Source organism: Falco punctatus (genome assembly GCF_963210335.1).
Source record: "Falco punctatus genome assembly, chromosome: 9".
NCBI classification, from domain to species: domain Eukaryota; kingdom Metazoa; phylum Chordata; class Aves; order Falconiformes; family Falconidae; genus Falco; species Falco punctatus.
Genome location: NC_137589.1, coordinates 30,358,971 through 30,380,109, shown reverse-complemented (window position 1 = coordinate 30,380,109; position 21,139 = coordinate 30,358,971). Strand labels below are relative to the sequence as shown.

The window sequence follows — 21,139 nt, the reverse complement described above, 5'->3', positions numbered from 1 at the left end:
GTAATTAAAAGCAGGGCTGCAGCTGACAGGGCTAGACAGAACTCAGGTAAGGAAAAATTATAAAAATGAGCATTTGCTGCCTGAAGCTATTAAGTGGTTCAAGTAGACACAAACCCCCTTTTCTCTGTTCTTCAGAATGCTTCCTATACCTGAAAGTGTCACTGCTAAGTGGTGACTAGGATACCAGATGTTCTTCTGCTAAGTCCTTTTTGGTTAATAATATGAATTTAGCCTCTAGAAGGCATTTGCTTGCCCATACCATTAACCACTTGGTGACTGTAGACATCTTGAGCAGAATATCTCACACATGGTCTGGTGTTCATTGGTATCCTCCTTATAGTGGTTTTGAAATGGGCTGATTTTATAGAGAGTGGGTATGCCATTGCTGGAATCATCAGCAGATGTGTGTGATATTTTATCAGCAAATTTTATACAAATTGGAAAAAGCTTTACTTGCTGTGATCTGATTAAATATCTGTATGTAGCCTGCAATAATTTGGGGACTTCCTCACTTCTGGTCCTAAGAAGTAATGCTGTTGACTTTCTAAGACTTTGACACATTTGTAATCTAACCTTTCCTATTTTTTTGCATGTGATAATAGATTAGGTAGGTTCTTAACCTCTTGTTTTACATGCATTTAAACTTCTCTTGCAATACTGCACTAGCAGTTTTATGAGCCAAGGCTAAAAAACTCTGCTTGCTAAACTTGTGCAATCAGGAGGGAACGGATGATGAAAAACTAACAATGTTTTACTCATCTACCACTCATTTTTCTTTGCAGACACGTAGCAAGTAGATATTAACAAAGACAGTAATAAAAAGCACTTTCAGTCCTCACAAATCGATGTGCGCTCTGAGGTCAAGAACAAATATTGGAAAGGTTAGGACATGCAGAGAGCTACTGTCTTCCCACATTGTGACGCTCAGAGCCAGGCTGGGAGTTTTTTCAATTGCTGTTTTGAAAGCAGTTAGAAAGAGGCATTTCTGTGGCTGCACAGGAGGCTTTGTGCTGGCTGAGTGTGTGGTCAGCTTTTTTTTAGTGGCTACAGTAGATCAGGTAACATGCTGAAAAAGAAGTCCTTCTCAGTGAACCAGGGCTGTTGTACTACTCTGCTTGGGACAAACATTTTTAAAGGTTTGTAACAGGAGTTGCAAACTGTTTGCTCATCTGCAACGGAGCACAAGACTGTGCTGCTGAATGAGTCTTCGAGTCTACACTGGTGAGATCCTTGAGGTTCCCTGAAGAGAGAAGTCCCAGCCAGGGGGAAGGTTCATTGTCAGGTCAGCAACTCAGCTATGGTTTTGGGATAACAGAGACTGGCTGATGATGCTATCTTAGTTGTTTGTTAATGTTCTCTCACCCTTCAGGCTGACAGGTTTCTTCCAGGTCACAGCTGATGGAGTAGGTCTGTCACTTCATGTGTGTTCCTTCTGAGTACTGTCTATGCTGAGACAAGTACAGAGAGAGTGCTATGTGTGTCCTCCTCAACTCCTGCCAGGGAACAGTCTCCTATATCAGCAGGATTGATTTAACGTATTAAAAAACAGTGAACTGAAGCAACCGTGGAAAGATGACTTTGTTTTCCCCAAATGAACTTGGTGGTTTGTGTTTTGCTTGGAGGGGGTAGTAAGAAGTTTCCGAAGAAAAAAAGTTGACACAGTTGGAAAACGGTATAATGTAGGCCTTTGGAATCACTTGATAAAGCTGAGACAGGTTATCAAAGAGAAGCCAGAGACTTAGCAAAAGCTCAGAGTCATCATAGATGTTCAGTTATTTTACTGCTTGATTAAATTATGTAGGTTGCTTCAGCAATGCTGTATGAATTAGCAGTCTTTTGGAAGAACATGGGAATGCTGCTGAGAAAGTACTTGTAAAATTAATTTACTTGTAGAGCTTCCTGCAGTGGTGCCTTGGTACTACACATCTGTCAAGATTAAATGAGATTTTGAGACTGATAACATCTAGGTGGGGACACTATTGTGCCCTAAGGACAGATTTGTAATTTCATTTGTAATCGGGCAGACTATAATTACTATGTTTGCCTCTGATTAAAAAAACAGGTCAGAAAAGGAATGAATTGTGCTCTCTATGTGGAGGGGAACTTCACACAATAAGAGCACTCCAAAACACGTACAGACTTCATGTACCCTGTTTTTTCATCTCTGTGCTTGCTCATTTGGTAGGTCTGTGTAGCTTCTCATCGGCAAGGAGCTGCTGTGTGGGACTGCTTGCGAAGAACAGAGTGCAGAAAAAGTTTTGGGTATGTGCCTTTCTGATCTCCGTGATGAGTGATAAGTACATGTCCAACCTCTGGTCTGGGGAGAAAGAGGATTTCTGTGTGGCTCACGTGAGGGGTACCTGTAGTTACTGAACTAGGAGGAACATATGAAGGAAGCAGTTGTACTTCTGGCCTTTGCGAGTGTTTCATTTGAGAGTGTTAGAGCCAGCCCAGGAGCGATTTTGATGAGCTGAGCCTGGATGCGGAAGGCTCTTGCTTTTCTCACCTGAAAGGCTTGGTCAGCCTCAGGGAAGGCTTCTTGGAAGAGCGGTGGGTAACCATTATTAAGGACAAAAGTAGGAAGCCTGTGAAATCTGTAGTAGGCTAGGATGCATCCGTAGCCCTGTATGTTAAGGTAACTGAGAATCAAGAATCCTCTTTACTAAATGATTTCTGTATTTTTCTTCACAGTGCCCTTTAGAGCTGAAGAGGATCATTACTTTATCTTGTTTGTGTTTTGTGGACAAACAGCAAGTTGAAAACTGGCTGAGTTTTGCATATGAAGTTTGTGGCCTTGCTGGGTATTAAGGCTTTCTCTCCTTGTCTGGCTTAGTTCCATAGTCCTCCGCTTATCCTTCTTCTTTTGGAAGGATGTGTTTATCTGTGTGGTGGGTTGACCTTGGCCAGGTGCCCACCAAGCTGCTCCATTACTTCCCTCCTCAACAGAACCAGGGGGAGAAAATAAGATGGAAAAAAAAGTTCTTACTGCTTTCGATAGAGCAGCTCTCTGAATTACCGGATTGTCTTCAGCTGTTGATCTCAGTGTTTATTTTCAGTAACTTTTTTATGACAGAGGAGCCAGTGTTCCCCAGTTCAAGTATGCCAGCTTCTTTTACTCAGCAGCACATCCCTTGGCAAGTGTTGTGTCCACAGCTTTGGGACTCATGCAGGCTAGCCAGCTGGCTATCCACACCTGGGCTGAGCAGGGACTGCTTTCAGTCAAGGCTGGAAGGAGATGTGAACTCATGTTTCCAGCATGCAGAGATGGTTCAGATACTGATTCTACTGTTACATCTGTTTATGTAGCCCATAAACATGCAGAGAGAGCCCGTCCTACATGGAAGAGGGTTCAAATGTATCTAAAAAATCATCCTCGTTCTTCCTTTTACTTTCAAAGATTAGAAAAAAGCAAGAATTAGCTTTCAGCGTCTTCACTTTTTCTATAAAATATTAATGAAGCAGGGATGTGATCTTCAGAGACAGGAGTTTTTCACCAGTAAGCACAGTCTGTAAGGAAAGCCAATAAAAATGTCCTCCCTCACCTTCAGTGTTTAGAAGATAAAGAGGACTTTTGGCTGTTTGTGTTATCCAAGCTGACCCAGTTGTGTGCTTTAAGAATGACTGTGCTACTGATCAGAGTTGTGCATCTCATATACTTTGTCGGTTGCTACCACGCTTCTGGAAAGGCCCGTTAAGTCTGTGTTTGCTTTCTGAAACACAGTGGAATCTAATGAAGAGCGTCATTGTTTTGAAACACTGTCATCTGCTGCCAAAAGAACTACTGTTGTATAATCCTTAATAGCAGGTTAGTGTGGCAGTTGATCCTTGGTTTGAAATTGGTATGTGGAAGGATGGCTTTCCAGTTCTCTCTCAGGGGATGGCATGCCTCATCTTGTTCTCTTTGGGAACTGTAACTCACACAGAGGTGTTCAGCTGTCGTGAGGTGGTAATCGATCTTTGCACAGGTTTGAACACCAAAGAGCATTACTTAGGGGTGACAAGCTGAAGGGGGATGGAGGAAGTTGGCAGTTCCCTTTGAGAAGGGGGAGCAATGCTGTGGTTGCCGGGTACTGGGGCTGAATTTGGCTCATTTTCCCAGCAAGTTTATTTGTTGCTGAAGATACTTCAGACTGTTCTGATGTAAAAGAACAGAGTTGGAATAGAAAAGTTTATCTTGACTTTCCTTTCTGATTTGCAGAATTCAATGTGTTCACTTACATGCTGACATTTCTGCCTTTTGTGCTGTTTACGTTAACCTGCAGCTTGGCTAGCACGCTGTCATGCTTCACCTTTGCAGCAATGATACTAGTATTTACAGATACCAGTCAAATATTGAGTTCCATTGTGATGGACATTTGCATCAAAGCTTCCTCCCGGTTTTCAGCTAAAGCAAATACATGGGAACTCAAGTATTTCCTTTAGCGTGGACTGTATTACAACAGAGGAATCAAATTAATCTGTATTTTTTAATCTTTCAAGACCCTGCGCAACTAGAGCAATTGCTTATGGGAAAAACAGTGTGAGTAAAATATTTGAATTATGTTATGTGTTTCTTACTGGAATTTAACAGCTGGAAACAAAAAGCAGTGAGAACATCATCTTAGCCAGGTCTGTGCTTGCTATTGGCAGGCGATCAGTTGGACAGCAGTTTGGGAACCTCTGCAGCAGAGGTTGCTGCAGGCTGCTGAAGACCTTTTCCCAAGTCAGTGAGTTTCCCAGGGTTGTTAGGGTGCACAGTTCACACTGATGTTGGCTCAGAAGAGCCTTAGTTTGTCCGTTCACCTTCTCTCCAGGTGAAACCTCTCTCTAGAGGTTTTGTTCCAATATTGCTTGTGCTTCAACCTCTTATTCACTGATACATTGATTTATAAGGTGAGGAAGAGTCGCCTGATGTATAATACTCAGTTTGACTGACCTGCTGCGTAGCTTGGATTGATTGACTTTTTTGCATTAATTCTTGACTCTGTGAAAAAGGGCTGATTTAAACATCATGCCCCTGCTTCATTTAGAGCCATCTGGTGATGGGAAAACTGCTTCAGAAATGTGTTGTTTCATAATTAACTGTCCTGGCTGTTAATATTTTTTATATGGATTTATTTAATCTCCAGTCATGGGTTCTTGTTCTGTGATTGCTAGACTGAGAGCCCTCCACAGACATGCTGCGTTCTCCTGTGCGTAAATACTTCAAGACTACTTTCAAATCACCTGCAGAGTCACTCTCTGTAAATCGGCAATCTTCCACTCCAGCCTTGCTTCCTTCCCCAATATAGTCAGCATTGTTCTTGAATGGGGATAGCTGGCTGAAGACAGTTTGCCAGCAGTGTTTGTAGTGGTGACATGAAGAAGCAGACACATGGAGTCTGCTTGGTAGTCTTGTACATCCAAGGATCATATCTGACCTGCAATCACAAAATTTCTTTGACAGCTCAAGTTTGCTGATTTTTCTCATTGGCATAGCTCTTGCTCTTCAAGTCTCACATTCCTGAAGTATGGTCCTCCTCCTTTTTTTTTTTTTTCTAGCAGTGGGACGATACAGGGCACAGTAGACTTAGATAAATGGAGAACTAGCATTACCTCTAACAAACTGTGTAAGAAGCAGTATGTTGGAAACAACTAAAATGGTAATTCTGCAGGAAATACTGAGAAGCACAAGCTATATGGAAGCTAGAAAATACACTAATTAGCTCACTGGAGAATTTGTGCTTCCCCTTTCAAGGCAGTAAATTCGGTTACAGATAAATGAGGAGAATGGATGGTCTCATGGTACTCAAGAAAGTGTCAGATTTGAGGTCTGCTCTTTACAGAGTTGCACTGTGGATTTCGTGGTTTTCCAAATTCTTTTCTAACCCTTCATAAAATTGATGATAATTAAATAATGCTTAAAATATTTTAAATAACTAGTGCTCCTTAGGTTCCTGAATGAGTAGAACTCCTGGGATAGAAATGGATGGTCACCCAAAGAAACTCCCAGTTCATCTCCCTGTGCTTTTCAGTGTCTAATGCGTTTGGGTCCTGGGTTATTACTGGAGCTCTAGGCACTGTGCAGCCATTCTGTGGATATGGTTGTCAGTAGAAGTAATCTGATAAAAAAAATCCATGTAAAATAAGCAGCATTTTGTTAAATATATTTTACAACTTACTTGATATATTGCCATTACTTTAGCATCTGGCTTCATGACAGAGATAAAATTCAGCCTGAAATTAAACCATATCCTAAAATAAGCCACGAGTAGCATTCTCCCTGCTTATACCTTACCCATCCAGAAATAACCCATGAGTTACTGCCATCTATCAGTCAGACCACAGTCAAATAAACGTGTGACTGGGAATGCTTCACCAATCTCCCTAAAAGCATGCTCTTGGAAAAAGCAGTTTCGTTGATGTCAGCACTGTGGTGGTGCCCAAGAGAAACAGCTACCACCTTCCTGCAGGAGGACTCAAAGCCAGTGTTGGAAGTGGCAAGCTTGGAGGTGGGAGGGTTAGTACAATCCATGGAGGAAGGAGAGTGTTACCCATCTAATGTAATCCGATAGCTCTTTGTATACTGCAGGTGGGATCTACTGTAAGCTCAGCACATGTGTCTGTGATTAAGCTTAACAGGTTCTTAACAGCAGATCTCTACCTCTTTAATACCCTGTAATGGGCATACAGAATTATCCTGCTTAAAGCCATCCTCAAGTATTAATTATCATGAGCTGAGAGTATGCTTTGAAGTGTCTCTTGCAAGTAAATTAATATTCTAATGAGGAGAGTGTATTTTGTCCTTCCTGCCATCAGGAACCTGAAGCCTTGCTGTCAGAGAGGCAGCCACGCAGAGGTGGAAGTTCTTCAAGTAAAGAACTTAACTCAGGCACAAAGAGGAGAAAAAAAAAAAAAAAGTCAGTTTTCTGGTTTAGGGAATGTGCAAGCTTCACTGCTTATATTTGGAATTATTGGAATACAATTGGTATATTATATATCCAGTGGAGTCAGAGATGTCATCATGGACATACTAATTTTCCAAAAGCATCACTGATTGAAAACACCTTTTGGAAACAGTCTGCCATTGAGCTATTAAGCAGAAGCATTGGCAGTAAAACAGAATGGTTTGAATTGTCATCCCAGGGTTGTGGAGGAGAGGGAAGCAACGTACGTGAACTAACAGAGCTGGTGTGCAACGCTGCAATTCAGAATAAAACTGGAGTGTGGTTCGACATCCATGCAGTCCCTGCGGCTTGGAGCAAGTCAGAAGCCTACTGCTTTGGGGCTTTTGTCATGTGTCAGTACAGGTAGTTCTCATTCTTCAAGAATCTGTAGATGTGATCCAGATACTCAATGTAGCCGATACCTTGACCAAGACTGATTATATTTTTGTCTTCTAATTCTTTGTTACCTGAATCCAGTGTTGTCATTTGCAGTACATTTCCTAGGTTTGCCATCAGGTAAAGCTGACATAGCCTGAAATATATGCAGCTAGCTATTTTGGGGTTCCTGGGGAGGCTATCGGACTGGCTGGTTAAACGTGTTAATCTCTGTGTGTTGTTTAACATTATCGTTGGTAGCAAATTGAATGGGATGTGCTTTATTACCATCAAGGGATTAACAGACTATCATCCTTTTTAAAAAAATGCAAGCTAGAGACATTTCTTGAGGAATTCTACCCCTTCTGCATTACTCTTCATCTCTGTTCAGTAGTGCCTCTGCTCTCTTGGGAAGATTTCTTTTTAGAAAGGCTCTGCAAATGTGGGACCTCCACCCAATTTTGCAAACTGGTTTGTCACAAGATTTTTTTCTTTTTTGTATTACTGGTAGGAGCCCAAGGAACAGTTTATCCTGTTTTCCAGTGTGTTGTGATGGTACTCCTGGATTCTGTGATCATGCAGACCTCTGTACATCTGGGATGTGTAGTTCTGAGTTATCAGGAATAGGAAAATGTGGACTGCGGAGTCCCCCACCCATTTTCTCTGTGATGTTCTTCCCAAGCAGAGCCTGAGCAGAGATTTCAGTATTTAGCTCATGTGAATAGTTCTTCTGGGTTTCAGAAATGCCACTTAACAGACTTTTTTTTTCTCATTAGTTGACATTTTTATTTCCAGAAATTTTGCATCACCTTGCCTTCTGGCAGCCCCAAGATGTCTCATCTTTGTCTTGTCTGCCACACCCCTTCAATGAGTTTGTAACGCACAGACTTTGAGTTCGTGGAGTGTTTGAGGGCTCTTCCCTCCTGGATACTGCTAGTGGGCCTCCAGCTGCTCAGCTGGTCCCCAGCTGAATTGAGTCACCCCTTGGCTGAGATGGGAGCCTGCATAGAAAGGACTGTTCCAGGGAGGGAGTCATCGAGGGGCTGGCACCTTAGGGAAAGTGGAGTAACTATTGGCATTTATATGTTAGACGGATGCATTGCCTTTGCAGGGAGCTTCAGTGTGGGCAGGGCAGGTGAGATCAAGCACGGCACCTGAGTGGCAGCGTTGAAGAGGAGACTGAAGTGGTTGCATGGCAAACAAGTGAATAGGCTGGGAATGTGGGTGCAACATGGGAGAGCCAGGGGTCAACACAGGGTTTGACCCCTGGAGGGAGCACAAGTCAGACATGTTTAGAAATGTGTCAAGATTTGAGCTTGCTAAGGGTATATTTGTAGGCATTATTCCTACTGTGCAGTTTCAAGTAGGGCATGTATAGCAAGGCATGCTTATATTTATGAAGCTGGCAATGTTAAGCATGAAATTATATTTAATACACTTTTTAGCTGACTTCTCAGTGTCTGCTGGTTGATGCCAGAAGATGCAGTGTATCTCTGTGATTCATCCTGGCAGCGGTAGGAACTCAGACTGGTTTTTAGCACAGGGACTGAGGAATTAGGACTTCTGCATTTGATTCCCACTTGCTCTGTGTTATTAGCTTCTCTGTGCCCCACTATCCTTAGCTGACAAAATGGGGACAGCACCTTTTACCTGCCCCTAAATGTATTATGTGACCGAGAGTTTGTGAAGTGCTTTGGGACTGCAGGTATAAGAACTGCACTGCTGGGTGAGCCAGAAGCCTGCCCAGCCCCTGACTGCACAGTTTTAGGAGATGCTATTGACAGGGCTGACACGGTCCCGGCTACTTTGTGCAGTCCATCCCAGGATGTCAGATGCTCCAGGGAATCAGAGGATATGATGCTAACCTGAGTGGACTTCACCTCCTCTGATGCTGGGTATCCCAAGTGTCTAGCCTAAACTAGGTACAAGCCACTTCTGCCCTTGATGGAGGGAAAGGGATGCTCCTGGAAAGTGAGTCAGTCACTTTTCTTAACTACCCTTACATGGACAGTCCTCTCAGCAGCAGAAAAAACTGCTTTTCCCCTCCCTGCCCTGTTTATGAGGCCATGCCATGACCCGGACCAGGAATTTGATATGAGTCTTGAACAAGCCAAGCCCAGTCCTGCTCACTTTGCTTTTTCCCTTTCTCAGGGTTTTAACATGGTTCACTCCTCCCTTGCTGAGACCCCACAAAGGCCCTTGAGATGGAGCAGTGTTGCATTGGGGAGCCAGGAACAGCTCTGGGCTTGGCAGGGGCACCACAAGACTTGTCTGTACACCCACAGCCTCCAACTAGACGCAAAGCTTTTAAGTAGCTAACATTACGTGCGATGGTTTTTCGCTCAGTTCACTTTCCACTGTGCCTGTACATGTGTGGGTTGTAGTGACAAGGTATTAATGATTCTTGACATAGAACGTGTAAGAAGAGGCAGATGTAGTGCATGGCAAATCAGTGTGAGTACGCTACAACCTTGGGATTGATTGGTGATGCTTTTGTTTTCTGCTATATAAGCTCTGGGAAAATATCCTGGAAAAAGTGGAACTGTCACTGCTGTTTTGTTCATCTCTACATTTTACTGTGTGTGCCTCTGATTTGGCATTGCATCATCAAAGTGTTAGAACAAACTCAGAAATAAATACAGGCATTGCATTTAACCTGAATACATCAAGTATTGTCAGGTGCAGAAATTTCTTACTATTTGTTGGCAAAAAAAGATAAGAAAAATAATAGTAAAGCTTACAGAGGAATTTTGGACATGTTATCTCTATCAATACTTGAAAAAAATACACTATGGATAATACTTGAAATCAGCCAAAATCTGACAAAAGAAGCAAATGGACTTATTTCAAATTACATGCTACAAATTTCATGTTCTTTTGGACCAAAGCATGTGTGCTGAATAGTAGCTCTGTGTCAAAGCTTTGAAGCTGAGATTTTGAATACCTTTTCAAATTAACCCTGTACCATAAATGCTATCAGATGCTTAATTAAGACTGCTAGCAAGGAGCACGTTTGCAGTAAATTATGGGGAGGTGTTCTGACATGCTTTATCTATGTAAAGATTTCTGGGTTTATGTGAAGCTATTTACGGATTATTGATTTCAAAAATAGATTTGTAACTAAAGAAAGATGCATCGTATTTCAGTTGCTTGGAGTTGAGAATCTTGCCTGGTTGGCTGCTTGCTCTCTTAGATGTTTATTCCAGTGGCTTACCAGTGTATGGAGTGATGCAGTCCTTCTTATTTTTCCATCTCTATTTGGAAGGAGGAATTTGTATTCAGGGATCAGGTTCCGTGTCTCTTACCCACACAGGCTGGCTGATTTTTATACCTTTGAAGCATCAGAACAATTTCATTGAAGTTCGTGGGACTTTTTGTATGAGTAGGACTTTTGGGTGGGGAACATCCATCACAGTATCTTTTGTCAGTTGTTAACTGTTTTATTTCAGAGCAGTAAGCTATTGTCACAGTGCCAGCGGAGCCTGCTAGGCTGTGAGAGTGCCTTTGAGTTCATGTAATAGAAAACTTCAGCATAAGAGTTTTTGATTTTATGCTGTGTGAACATTAAAGATTTTAATAGATCAGTCAGGGCAAAGCCTGAATGTAGAGGTAATATCTTTTATTAGAGCAACCAACAGAGCTTGAAAACTTAGACAAGCTTGTGTGCCCAAGAGCTTGTCTATTTTTTCCAGCCATACCAGTTGGTCTAATAAAAGTTATTGCCTCTGTCTACAAACTTTGTCCTGCCTATGAACCCTGTTCATCGCAGCTACAGCAAAATAGTGCTGGATCATTAAAATAACTCAGGCCTTTCTTGCTTAATTATGGAAACTCGGATTTTTGTGGTTTCCTCAAGTCTCAGCTTTTTGAATCCCACCACACACAAAATGATGCTGTCTGGTTTCTCCTACTGTAGAGGAGGGTTCTGTCACATAGGAGCTCTAACTGCTTCACCAATTCCTCATTTTAGAAAGGATATTAAGGTAGCCTGCTAAAATTCTTCTGCCATCTGGATTTTAAGGTATTTTGTAGGTATTATTGGTGAACTATCAGATGTCTGACATGGATGGTGTTGGGAGCAGTCCTATCCTAGTACCTGTGTCAGCATCTGTGATGTGGCGTGGTAGTGATGGGAAGCAGATGAAGAGGGAAGAAGAGGCTGGCAGGACAGAAAGTGTCTGGCTGTGGCTGCTGCTGTAAAGCTTTGAACCTTGCTGTGTGTCTGGCTGGGTGAGCAGAATGGTGTAGCCCTTCTAAATGGCAGGAAGCTTGGACCTGGACTTGTTCCAGCTGGTAGACCCAGACCCACAGCTGTCTAAGAGTCCTAAGACCATCCATGCAACAGCTTTTTCAGAGCTATATAACATGTCTTTTTGAGGCCTTAAATGTGTATGTCTTTTGGATCTGAATCTGTAGCTCTAGGTTAGTAGCTTTGCAATAGCTTCAGGTAAGACCAAGGTGGTGATGATCTGGACCATCTTGAAACACCCATGGGGTGGATGGTTTTCCATCCTCTGGGGTCACAAGCTCTTTCTGTAGTTTGTAGTCTTGGGGTCATACCAGATCCCTCACCATGCTGCATGTTGACCTGGAGCCTGTCACTCTTGCACAGGCACTGCTCCTCTCCCGAGGACTGCTGCAGCCCGCGCTGCCAGTAAGGAGCCTTGCTGCAGGCAGCGAGCGCCCTGCCTTTGAAGTGGAACAGGTTGATGCTTGGGAGCTGTTTAGTTCTGTGCCCTGTGTTGCCTTCCATCTGCCTTTGGGCACGGCTTAAATAGCTGGTAATTATTTATAAGCCCTTGGTGGCCAGGGCCTGAGCTATTTTAGAAGCTGCCTCTCCCTGCATGCCCTGTTGTGGAAGTTGCGGCTGGCTGGAATGGCGCGTCACCCTCTCGCTGTGGTGACCTCCTCTCCTGGGTGTGTTGCAGGGAATTCGGGGGGGAGAGCTCTCAGCTCTGGCATGCAGTCCCTTGGGCTGCCTGCCAGGGCCTAAATTTGGTGACCTTTAGGATGTGGCAGAAGATGCGTTTGTAAACCTTGGTTATAGTAACTGGGAGACAAGCAGAGAATGCTGGAGGAGGGACGAATGTATTTTTTACAGACAAGCTGTTTGCTGTCTGATTTTTATGACCAGCAAGTAGCAGGTAAATGGATAACAAATGCAGTGACAATTGCAACTGTTGCTCGTTAATAAAATGTAAAACTAAAAAAATTATATGGATTTTCTCTAGGAGACCAAGCAGGCGTGTGACCACAGAAAGCACCATGGCTTCTAACACTGGTTTGGGCACTCTGCTGAAATCATCTCATTTCCCTTCTGTAGAATGAGGGCAGTCATATTTTAAAGGTGTCTAGAAATGATGCTGTATCATTACCCGTGTAGCTTGTGAGTGGTTTTGTTCCTTTTAAGGAAGAATTAAGAAGCCGAGCCCTGCAGTCCAGTAGTTGTGGACTTACACAAGAATGTGGTTTCATGTTATACCAAATGTGGTGTAACTGTGGGGTGCATCTCCTGCCCTGTTCTTCCCACTGCCTCCAACGTAACGTTGCAGCAGGTTGAGCTGGGTTCAGCCTGCCGACCAGTGGAGAGCTACCCAGTTTTGTTTGCTGTTAGTTGGTTAGTTTTGGTGGGTGGGGACCTGGACTGGTGGGCTGAACTGACTCACTGTGGGGCTGCTTCATCATCCCACCTGATTCCAGCAACGCAGCAGCACAGGTGTCTGGCTGGAGGAGGGGGTGAGCAGGATTGCCCTGGTATGCTAATAACACAATTGGGAAAGGTACCCCTGTTTCTTTACTGCACGGTCTTCCTGATGAGGAGGACTGTCCGGTGGTTTGGTTTTGACAACCAGTACTTGTGAAGGGATGCAGATGTTTGTGAATATCTGCTGGCAAATATTTGCGTTGCTAGCGTTACAGGTTTGCAGTGTGTTCTTGCTCTGTCTGAATTTGGTTGACCTGCAGAGGACAAAAGATCAGCTTTCTACTTTTCCTTCCAGTTGTTTCTGCTAATTTAGCATCAGTTTGAAGCTTTGTCTTTGCTCGGAGATCAAATGTCCAGGGACAAGGCTCTTTATTTTTACTGTGTGGTAAAAGTGGCAAGGTCAGTCCCACTGAGGTTTGTAGGGTTTGCCCTGCATAATTTATCTCATGTACAAAGGGTAGGTTTTCCATCACCTGTAGCTAACCTAACACATATTAGTAACTCTAGGATCAAAAAATACCCCTTTTCAGCAATGAAAACAAGGTCTCTGTTTCTAAATGCCTTTTCACCACAGTGGATGGGAATGTCTTTGCAGTTCCAGCCATGTGGAAAAGCCTTCCCAGCTCTCTATTTTAACACCCTATCTCATCAAACATCTCAGAAGAAAGCATCTTACTTGACCTGCAAACTCGGGTCATTTCACCGGGTACTTTGCAAGACTTCCTGAGTGGCATTGCATCTCTGTGTCAGGAAACACAGCTTTCTGGTGAAATAAACCTTGAACTTAAGCAAGCTTCTCTCTTCTACTTTTTTCAGAAATAAAATAAACGTTTGAAGATGACAACTTCATGGAGCGACCGACTGCAGAATGCGGCAGACCTTCCTGCAAACATGGATGGGCATGCTCTGAAAAAGTACCGCCGGGAAGCCTATCACCGGTAAGTTGTTCATGTAACCCCAAAACTAAAGTGCCGAGACTGAGGAAAATAAACTAAACATAAACCCCACATTTCTTCTTTTTTGTTGTTGGTAAAACAGAAAGGTCAGTCTCACCTTCCTTGCAGAAGTGTTAGTGGAAGAGAACTTAAAAGACAGCACAGTATTGGCCTGTAGGAATTTACAGACAGTAGAGTTGAGATACATGTACTAGAGCGAGTGAGGGTTAGATTTTGGGATAAAATCTTTCAAGTCAAATACTCAGTGGCAGAAGTGTTACACTAATTATTGCCGTGCACAGTGGGAAAGCATAGCCTTAGACACTGGAATGCACAAATATGAATAAGGAGGAAATCAAATGGGATCAGAACTTGAGTGTATGAGAATTATATCTAGAGTGATTACTTGTGGGCATCAAAGGAACACGTAGAAGCACTAGGCAGGATCTCACCCTCCTTTTCTGTGGTAGGCGTGCCTAAAACCATCTTTGCTGTAAAACACTTACAGTCTAAAAACCAAAGCAGAGTACGGAATTAAAAAAAAAAATTATCACTCTCATTTTATAGTTTGGGAATCAAAGTACAGACACTAGATTGTTTTCACAAGATCATGTTGGAGGTTTGGTTGAGCCAAGAATTTAGCCCACAACTCCCAAGGTTCCAGGCATAGAGCATAAAAGATGGATGCAGTCTATATCCTTATCAGATGTCTGGACTGTTAGGGAGTTAAAAACAACAGCATTGAGTAATTGTCAGCATTCTGTTTGTGGGAGGTGTATCTCCAAAGTTTAGCTTGTTCAGTTTGAGAAGTCATGCACTATGATGATCAGTGTATAGCGTATATTCAGCAGGAGCCGGGGAGACCTGTGTCTGATACAGAAACAGAAAAATCAGTCAAATTTCCCAACCTCATGCTTAAATGCCATGTTGCATTTGTGATTCATATAGGGTGATATTTCTGAGGAAGTCTTTTGGAAGTGTTAGATATCTTTTGATGCTCCAAATGGAATCTAATTTGATCAAAATACCTTAGCATCATACAATAGACCAAGTTGTGCAAGCTGCAGGGTCTAAGGCTAAGTAATGGCTCCCTGTGATGCATTTCTGAAGCTTACCAATTTCCAGTGGTTATATTTGGGCACATGTCTTAAGTGGTGACATTGTTTGAGTCTGTCTATGTCAGTGGGTTTGTCAGATACGGAAATGTGTAATGAATGTAACTATATATACTATGTAAAAAGATTTTAAACCATTCCCTGGCCAAGAATCTTCACCTTGTTGAGGTTATTGACAGGTTTAGTTTTGTGTCATAATTTTACTTAGACTTTAATTGTATTAATCCCGATTTAGACAGATGGAAATGAAGTAAAGAGTAAGGCCTATTTATTTTTTTTTCCTAAATATTTCTTCAAACATTTGTTATGGTTGGGTGCTGACAGTCTGCTAAGTGTTGTACAAGATCCAAAAGAAGCAGTGCTTGTCCTTAAGAGCTTGCACATTCACGTCCTCATTGTGTTTACCCTTATTCATATAAGAACTCTTTACTTTCAGAAAGAATTTCCTTATGGAAGATGAGAGTGCACTCATATAAAGCAGGGTTTCCCACTAGGTGCTGGGATCTGGCAGTCCAAGATTAGTCTGTGGTATGGTTTAAGTATCCCTTTTTAGAATCTAGAAATGTCTTACTGAAAACATATTGAGCAGAAATGTTGCTAGCACTTTAGAATTTCATGGAAAGCACAACGTTGGAAATACGTTAAGGGGAGGCACATTTTTGTTTTGAAGTTGCTATCCTGTTTTAAAAAGAAGAGAGGGAGGGAGGGAATGAGACTGGGAGAGAATGAGAGAACCTGATGCCAAGACTGTAGTATAAATCTGTGCTATTAATGGCTTTGGTGTACCAGTTTCATGGGAGTTATTTTGATAATCTAGTATTGTAAGAATCTGAAACAACCTCATGCCAGAGACAGTGTTGTCAGATTTCTATTTCTGGTATTTTTTGTGATCTTAATGTTAACAGATGTGCTCTTACTTCAAAGATAAATGCACACTTAACATGATAAAGTAGGACCAAAGTTCTTTCACCTAGTTGTTTTATATTCTGTTTTTCAGTATTTTAATAATTGTTCAGATGTAGAACATGTGTGCTGGTCACAGCCATCAGTTCTAGGATGTACATTCATTTCAGTCAGCTCCAAGTATGCTCTGACTCTTGGATACTGCTGAAGCACTGTCAATTTTATGAAAAAGAGAGATATAAAAGACAAGTCATTAATTGTCAAGATTCTTTTCTTTCTCTTCCTTCCTTTTTCTTTGTTTTTCTTTCTCCTTCAGTCTCTTTTTCTGCCTCTTCTTACTCCGTCAGCTGAAGAAAAAAACCTTGAAAACATGAATGTAAAGTGACTTAGAAATAAAAACAATAAAGAAGAACATTGAATTTAAAACTGTTAAGTTTTTTTTTCCCCCTAAAGCTTGTCCCAGTGATGTTGTGGGCCCAGTCTGGAAGGCCGGTGGAGCTTGGCAGCTGGGCCACATGTACAGATGAGCATAACTGGGGCTAGCCAATACCAATGTTGGAAGCCTAGTTGGGCTCAAAGTCATTCATAGGGATTTTCTAAATGCTGCTAGTAATGCTTGGGTTTTCTGAAGTGTGAAATTTTAAAAACTTGTTTCACTGTTTGTTAAGTTCGTGCTTACTTATGTATCAGTGGAGATAGCTAGACCGATTGATTTAACTTTCTGGTTCTCATGAACTACGCTAGATTTGATATGCTTGAATAGTAAATGTTGAAGCAGCATAAAATAAGGGGAAAAGTTTCCAACTCAAGCAAAATAATTTGCCTTAAAAAATAAAAATAATGTTCCTGTGGACAAGAAAATTTTATAACATTTATAAAAATGTAGCTCTGAAGATGCCACTCTAATAGTCGTATTTTACTGTGGTCATTCATACTAGGAACGTGTTTTTTCAGGTGTTGCCCTTCTTATTCTATCATACTTGATGGATGGATGTTCAACATATAATAGTGTTGGCAGAAATCCTGGTTGGGACTGGTTTAACTGGTGTAATGCATACTGACTCAGAGTATGACGACTATATCATAATCACATCTGAATGCCATAAGCAAGAATGTGCAAAATTAAGTATTTATAGCTTTTTTTCCTCTCGTAACTGTTTTCCTCCCAAAAGTTTTGCTTGGTGTTTGAATCAGTTTGTGTAGATGCTTAAGGAATTAGAGTATTGAAGGTTTTTGATGAAGTAAGAAAGCTTGTGAATATGAACACGTATCCTATGCTGTAGAGTTCAAGGGCTGTAAAAGCAACGTCAAGAATTAGAAAAATCTTTAGGGGAGGAGAAGTGGTGGGGTTTTAGTTTCAGGGTGTTCCTGATGACTTTAGCGAAGACTTTCGGTTAGCTAGTGTTACTATCAGCCACAGACCTCGTTATACAACATTGTTGGCGCCTGTTGGAGGTGAGGTCTAGAGATGAATTAATATACAAGCTAGATGTTATTCATTCTCTAGCAGAGGTCACTGGTAAGAGGATACTGCATTACTGTGCTATTGGCAACATACGTTTTAATTCGGAAATAAAATGGATGTGTAGCTATTAGGTGGCTTTTCCTTAGTGTGTGTGGTTGTGAGGCCACCTCCCTCATGCACTGCTTGTTGACTTTTCCGGGTAGAGGATAATCACTAGATCATTTGTTCTGGAGGAGTACTGTCATTTAACGTGATTGTAATTAGGCAAGAACTAGGTTGACTCTGAGCCACCAGATTGCCCTAGTGTCTATTTTTTAACTTGGAGTGAGCACTTCTAGGCACCCTCTGGATTATCTCACATAGCTCTTTAGGGTTTAAATAGCAACCACATCTAGTTAAAGCAAATAATGGAAAAAGTTGGTGTTCCATCCACCCTTGTTACTGACAGTTACCAAGATCCAGGAAACAGGTATTTGCATTTATATTTACTTATCTGCAGTTTTGGCTTAACAGGGCGGTAAGGCTGAGATGGCCTTTTTGTTAAACATACAGACTTTGGGATGCTTTTACCATTTTGCATCAGAGTCATTTGAGTCTTCTTATCCTGAACATGGGGTTTCTATTGTTTTAGTTTTGTTTTCTTGCTCTGTTGTTTACTGGCTAGCACAGGGGATGTGGCATCGTGAGTCCTAATCCTGATTCTCCTGCTGACTGGTCATAGAGTATTGAATAAGTTACTTCAGAGTTTTGTGTTTCAATTTGCTGTCAAAGCATCTTGTGGTGGTAATACGAGTTAAGTGATTTAAACTGTTCATATACACTGAGATTCTGGGTGAAAAAAGCGGTATATAATAACGACAAAGCAAAAGGGTTAGCAATTATTTGTTTTGATTTCTAGGGTTAAAAATGTGGTTTAGTTTGTTCAAATTTGTAAACTGGGCTATTCACTGCTAATCTTGTTTCTTCACTTGATTGATACAAGATCATTAGTGCTTGCAAACAGGTGGAAATATTATATAAACTAGGCTATGAGGCTTGAAACTGTTTTATCATTAGGGTAGCTATATATAAAGTCTCTTTAAAGATCAGTTCATTGAGGTGGCAAGTGAGAAAAAAACCCTTTACCGGCCTGAAAATGCTCTTTTCATCAGACGCATTCAGATAAGTGATGTGTGGTATTTTGATGTAACTGTAAATGAGGTAGCTGTGTAGACACTGCTGGCTATGGTCTGTCATCGTATGTCTTTGTGCAGCCTTCTTGGACCCATGTGGTGGCATGTGTGTAGCGGAGGGCAGTATGTGGTGCTCTATTTGTTTTGCTTTTGTGCTTTGAACGCTGGAGAGAGGAGGGAGAGGGAGTGTTAAGGTGGCAGAATGGGTGAGCTTATGAGAAAGCAGAGCACTTGCCAAATTAATAATAAAGAAATTACATTGAAAATGTCCCATGATCCCTTGCTTTAATAGTTTCACAAAGCAGACGGGTGTTATTTTGGGATGGAATCCATATGTGAGCTTCTTGGCACTTTACTGTTGCCTGGGAAGAAAACCCAAACAATGGAAACAGAAATGGCCAAGGCTATCTCCTTCCATCTGATTCCTGCTGAATTTCAGAGCGAAGTGCTCATAGTCATGTTTCTGCATCAGACTTTTAAGTTCCAGCCCTGATTTTCCAGTTTTATGTCACTGTAATTGTACAAGGACGGTTAGTCTTGTGAAATTGCAGGGCATTATGTTGGAAATATTACTAGAAGTAGCCAGGAAAGTTTGATGCTCTTCTTCTGTCTCTCCTATCTGATACTGCCTATGGTCATCTTGAGGCCAAACACTCTCTTTAAAGATGATTACAAACATGCTGACCTGTCAGAATTATTCCTCTTTGGTTTGAAGAAGGAATAAATGGAACTCTGAAAATCTAACACTGTAAAAAAAGGACCAAAATGGTATGATAAATAATAATATATGGAATGGGCATTACCTGCCTAACAGGCAAGACTTGGCAAAAGAAAGATTACATTGGCTTTAGTACTTTAAAGTAGGTTATTTCTTATCCCCTCTAAAACAGGTACCAAAGCATCCAGCACCCAAAGACAAGATGTTTTGATATATATTAGTATCTTAAAGGTTTCTCACATGATTTGTGCCAGATAAATAAGGTCAGTGAGGGACTCAGATGAGTTCACTGTTGTTGTTGGAAGTCACCTGTAACCAGAACTGTACCGTCACGTAGTGAGACATCTTGCTCAACCACACAACATCTGGGGACTAGCTAGTACTACTGAGAACATTCAGTTTTTATAGGAGTGGTAGGATCTTTATTTCATCATTAGCCTTTTTAAAGAGTCCATGGGGAACTTGGACATGGGAGGCTATTAAAAGCTAATCCATTTAGTTCCCTCTTTTTCTTTTTAACTCTTCTAGCTTATTAAAACATGGAAGTTGTCCATATAGTGAAGATTAACCAAAGTGCCTAAACTTTGAGGAAGCAGGAATCTGAGCCTTCTGGCGAGTTAGTCCTTGTTCCATGGCTGGCTTGAGCCCGACTGTCCGACACAGTCTTTTTTGAACACACAAGTAGATGATGCTTAGCCAGCTCCCACTGTATTTGCTGTTCCACTCAGCACTGTTGCAAGTTTCTTTGTATTTATTTAATTTCCAGTGAATCATACTCTCCTGACAAAGAATGTTTCTTGCTGCAAGGTATTTCTAGGCTCATTTGGAAAATCGTTATAAAAGTGCTTTGTTCCAGAATCCTCACCTCACATGATTAATTTTAATTTGCTCGCTATGAGTTGTTGTGAGACATGTGCCAAGTTCCTCCTTATATTGTATAATTCTGTGCATTTTGTTTACTTTGTTGGTCATATTACAATAATACTATACATGCAGATTGCATCCAGGGCACAGAATGCTTTTGAGATTTTGCACAAATAAAACAGAAACATTCTCCCTCCCTGCATTCGCTCCTCTCCTGTGTTACTCGAGAAGAGTTGGGATTTATGTTCCTGCTTTGGAATTGATTGACAAGAACAGTAACAAAACCAAGATCAGTTCTCTTGTAAAAATATAAAGGGCCGTGGATTGCAGTGTTGAGGATATCAGAGCTCTGTGACTCCTTTAATGCATGCTCAGCAGTTCCTTCTTGCAGTGCAACATATTTTTCTCTTATCCAGCACAATCCATAGAGCTCAAAAAGAAAATACTCTCGTCGCTGAGAGACTTCTGCTGTGGCCAAGCTGCAGGGTTTAGTCTTTGAGGAAGAACTCATTAGGGAGGAAATGTGCTTCATGGTTTCCTTTAAAGAGCTCCTCAAGGCCATTTTTCTAAAGGTGTCGATCTGTGCCCAGCTGAGCTACCCCAAGTCCGGGCTGCTGCCTCCCTGCTGCCCTGTGTGCTGGCTCAGGGAGCTGATGGGGCTGGAGGTGGTCCCTCAACTGGCTTCCCCGCAAGCACCAACACCTTGGACCACCCCAGCCCCACTGCACAGGGAGTGCAGAACGGAGGGACGTTCACAGGCGTGTTCCGCAAAGCAGAAATATAAAAGCTTGGTTTTTCATCAGAATGGAAAGATGAAAACAAGAGAAAGGCAATGTCCTATTTAAGGAGATGCTCTGGTTGCAGACAGGTGTGGAGCTGGGGAACTGGGTGTAGGCAATACCTATGTCTGACTCTCAGCACAAAGAACGGAGAGGGTGTTTTCATGCTGTGCATGCCGTTGGATTGGTCTTACTCCCCAGTGC

General features: G+C 41.9%; 1 protein-coding gene across 2 annotated transcripts in view; it reads left to right on the top strand.

The window, feature by feature from the left end:
• NT5C2 (5'-nucleotidase, cytosolic II) overlaps positions 1-21,139 on the top strand; it is a 63,598-nt gene that overhangs the window by 7,189 nt on the left and 35,270 nt on the right. Inside the window, exons 2-3 of one of the 2 annotated variants that reach the window (XM_080403502.1) lie at positions 2,186-2,262; positions 13,801-13,922. In XM_080403502.1, the coding sequence (XP_080259628.1) occupies positions 13,822-13,922 (101 nt within the window). In that variant the 5' untranslated portion in view covers positions 2,186-2,262; positions 13,801-13,821. The remainder of the gene's footprint in view (positions 1-2,185; positions 2,263-13,800; positions 13,923-21,139) is intronic. The other variant, XM_080403501.1, reaches the window with a different exon arrangement.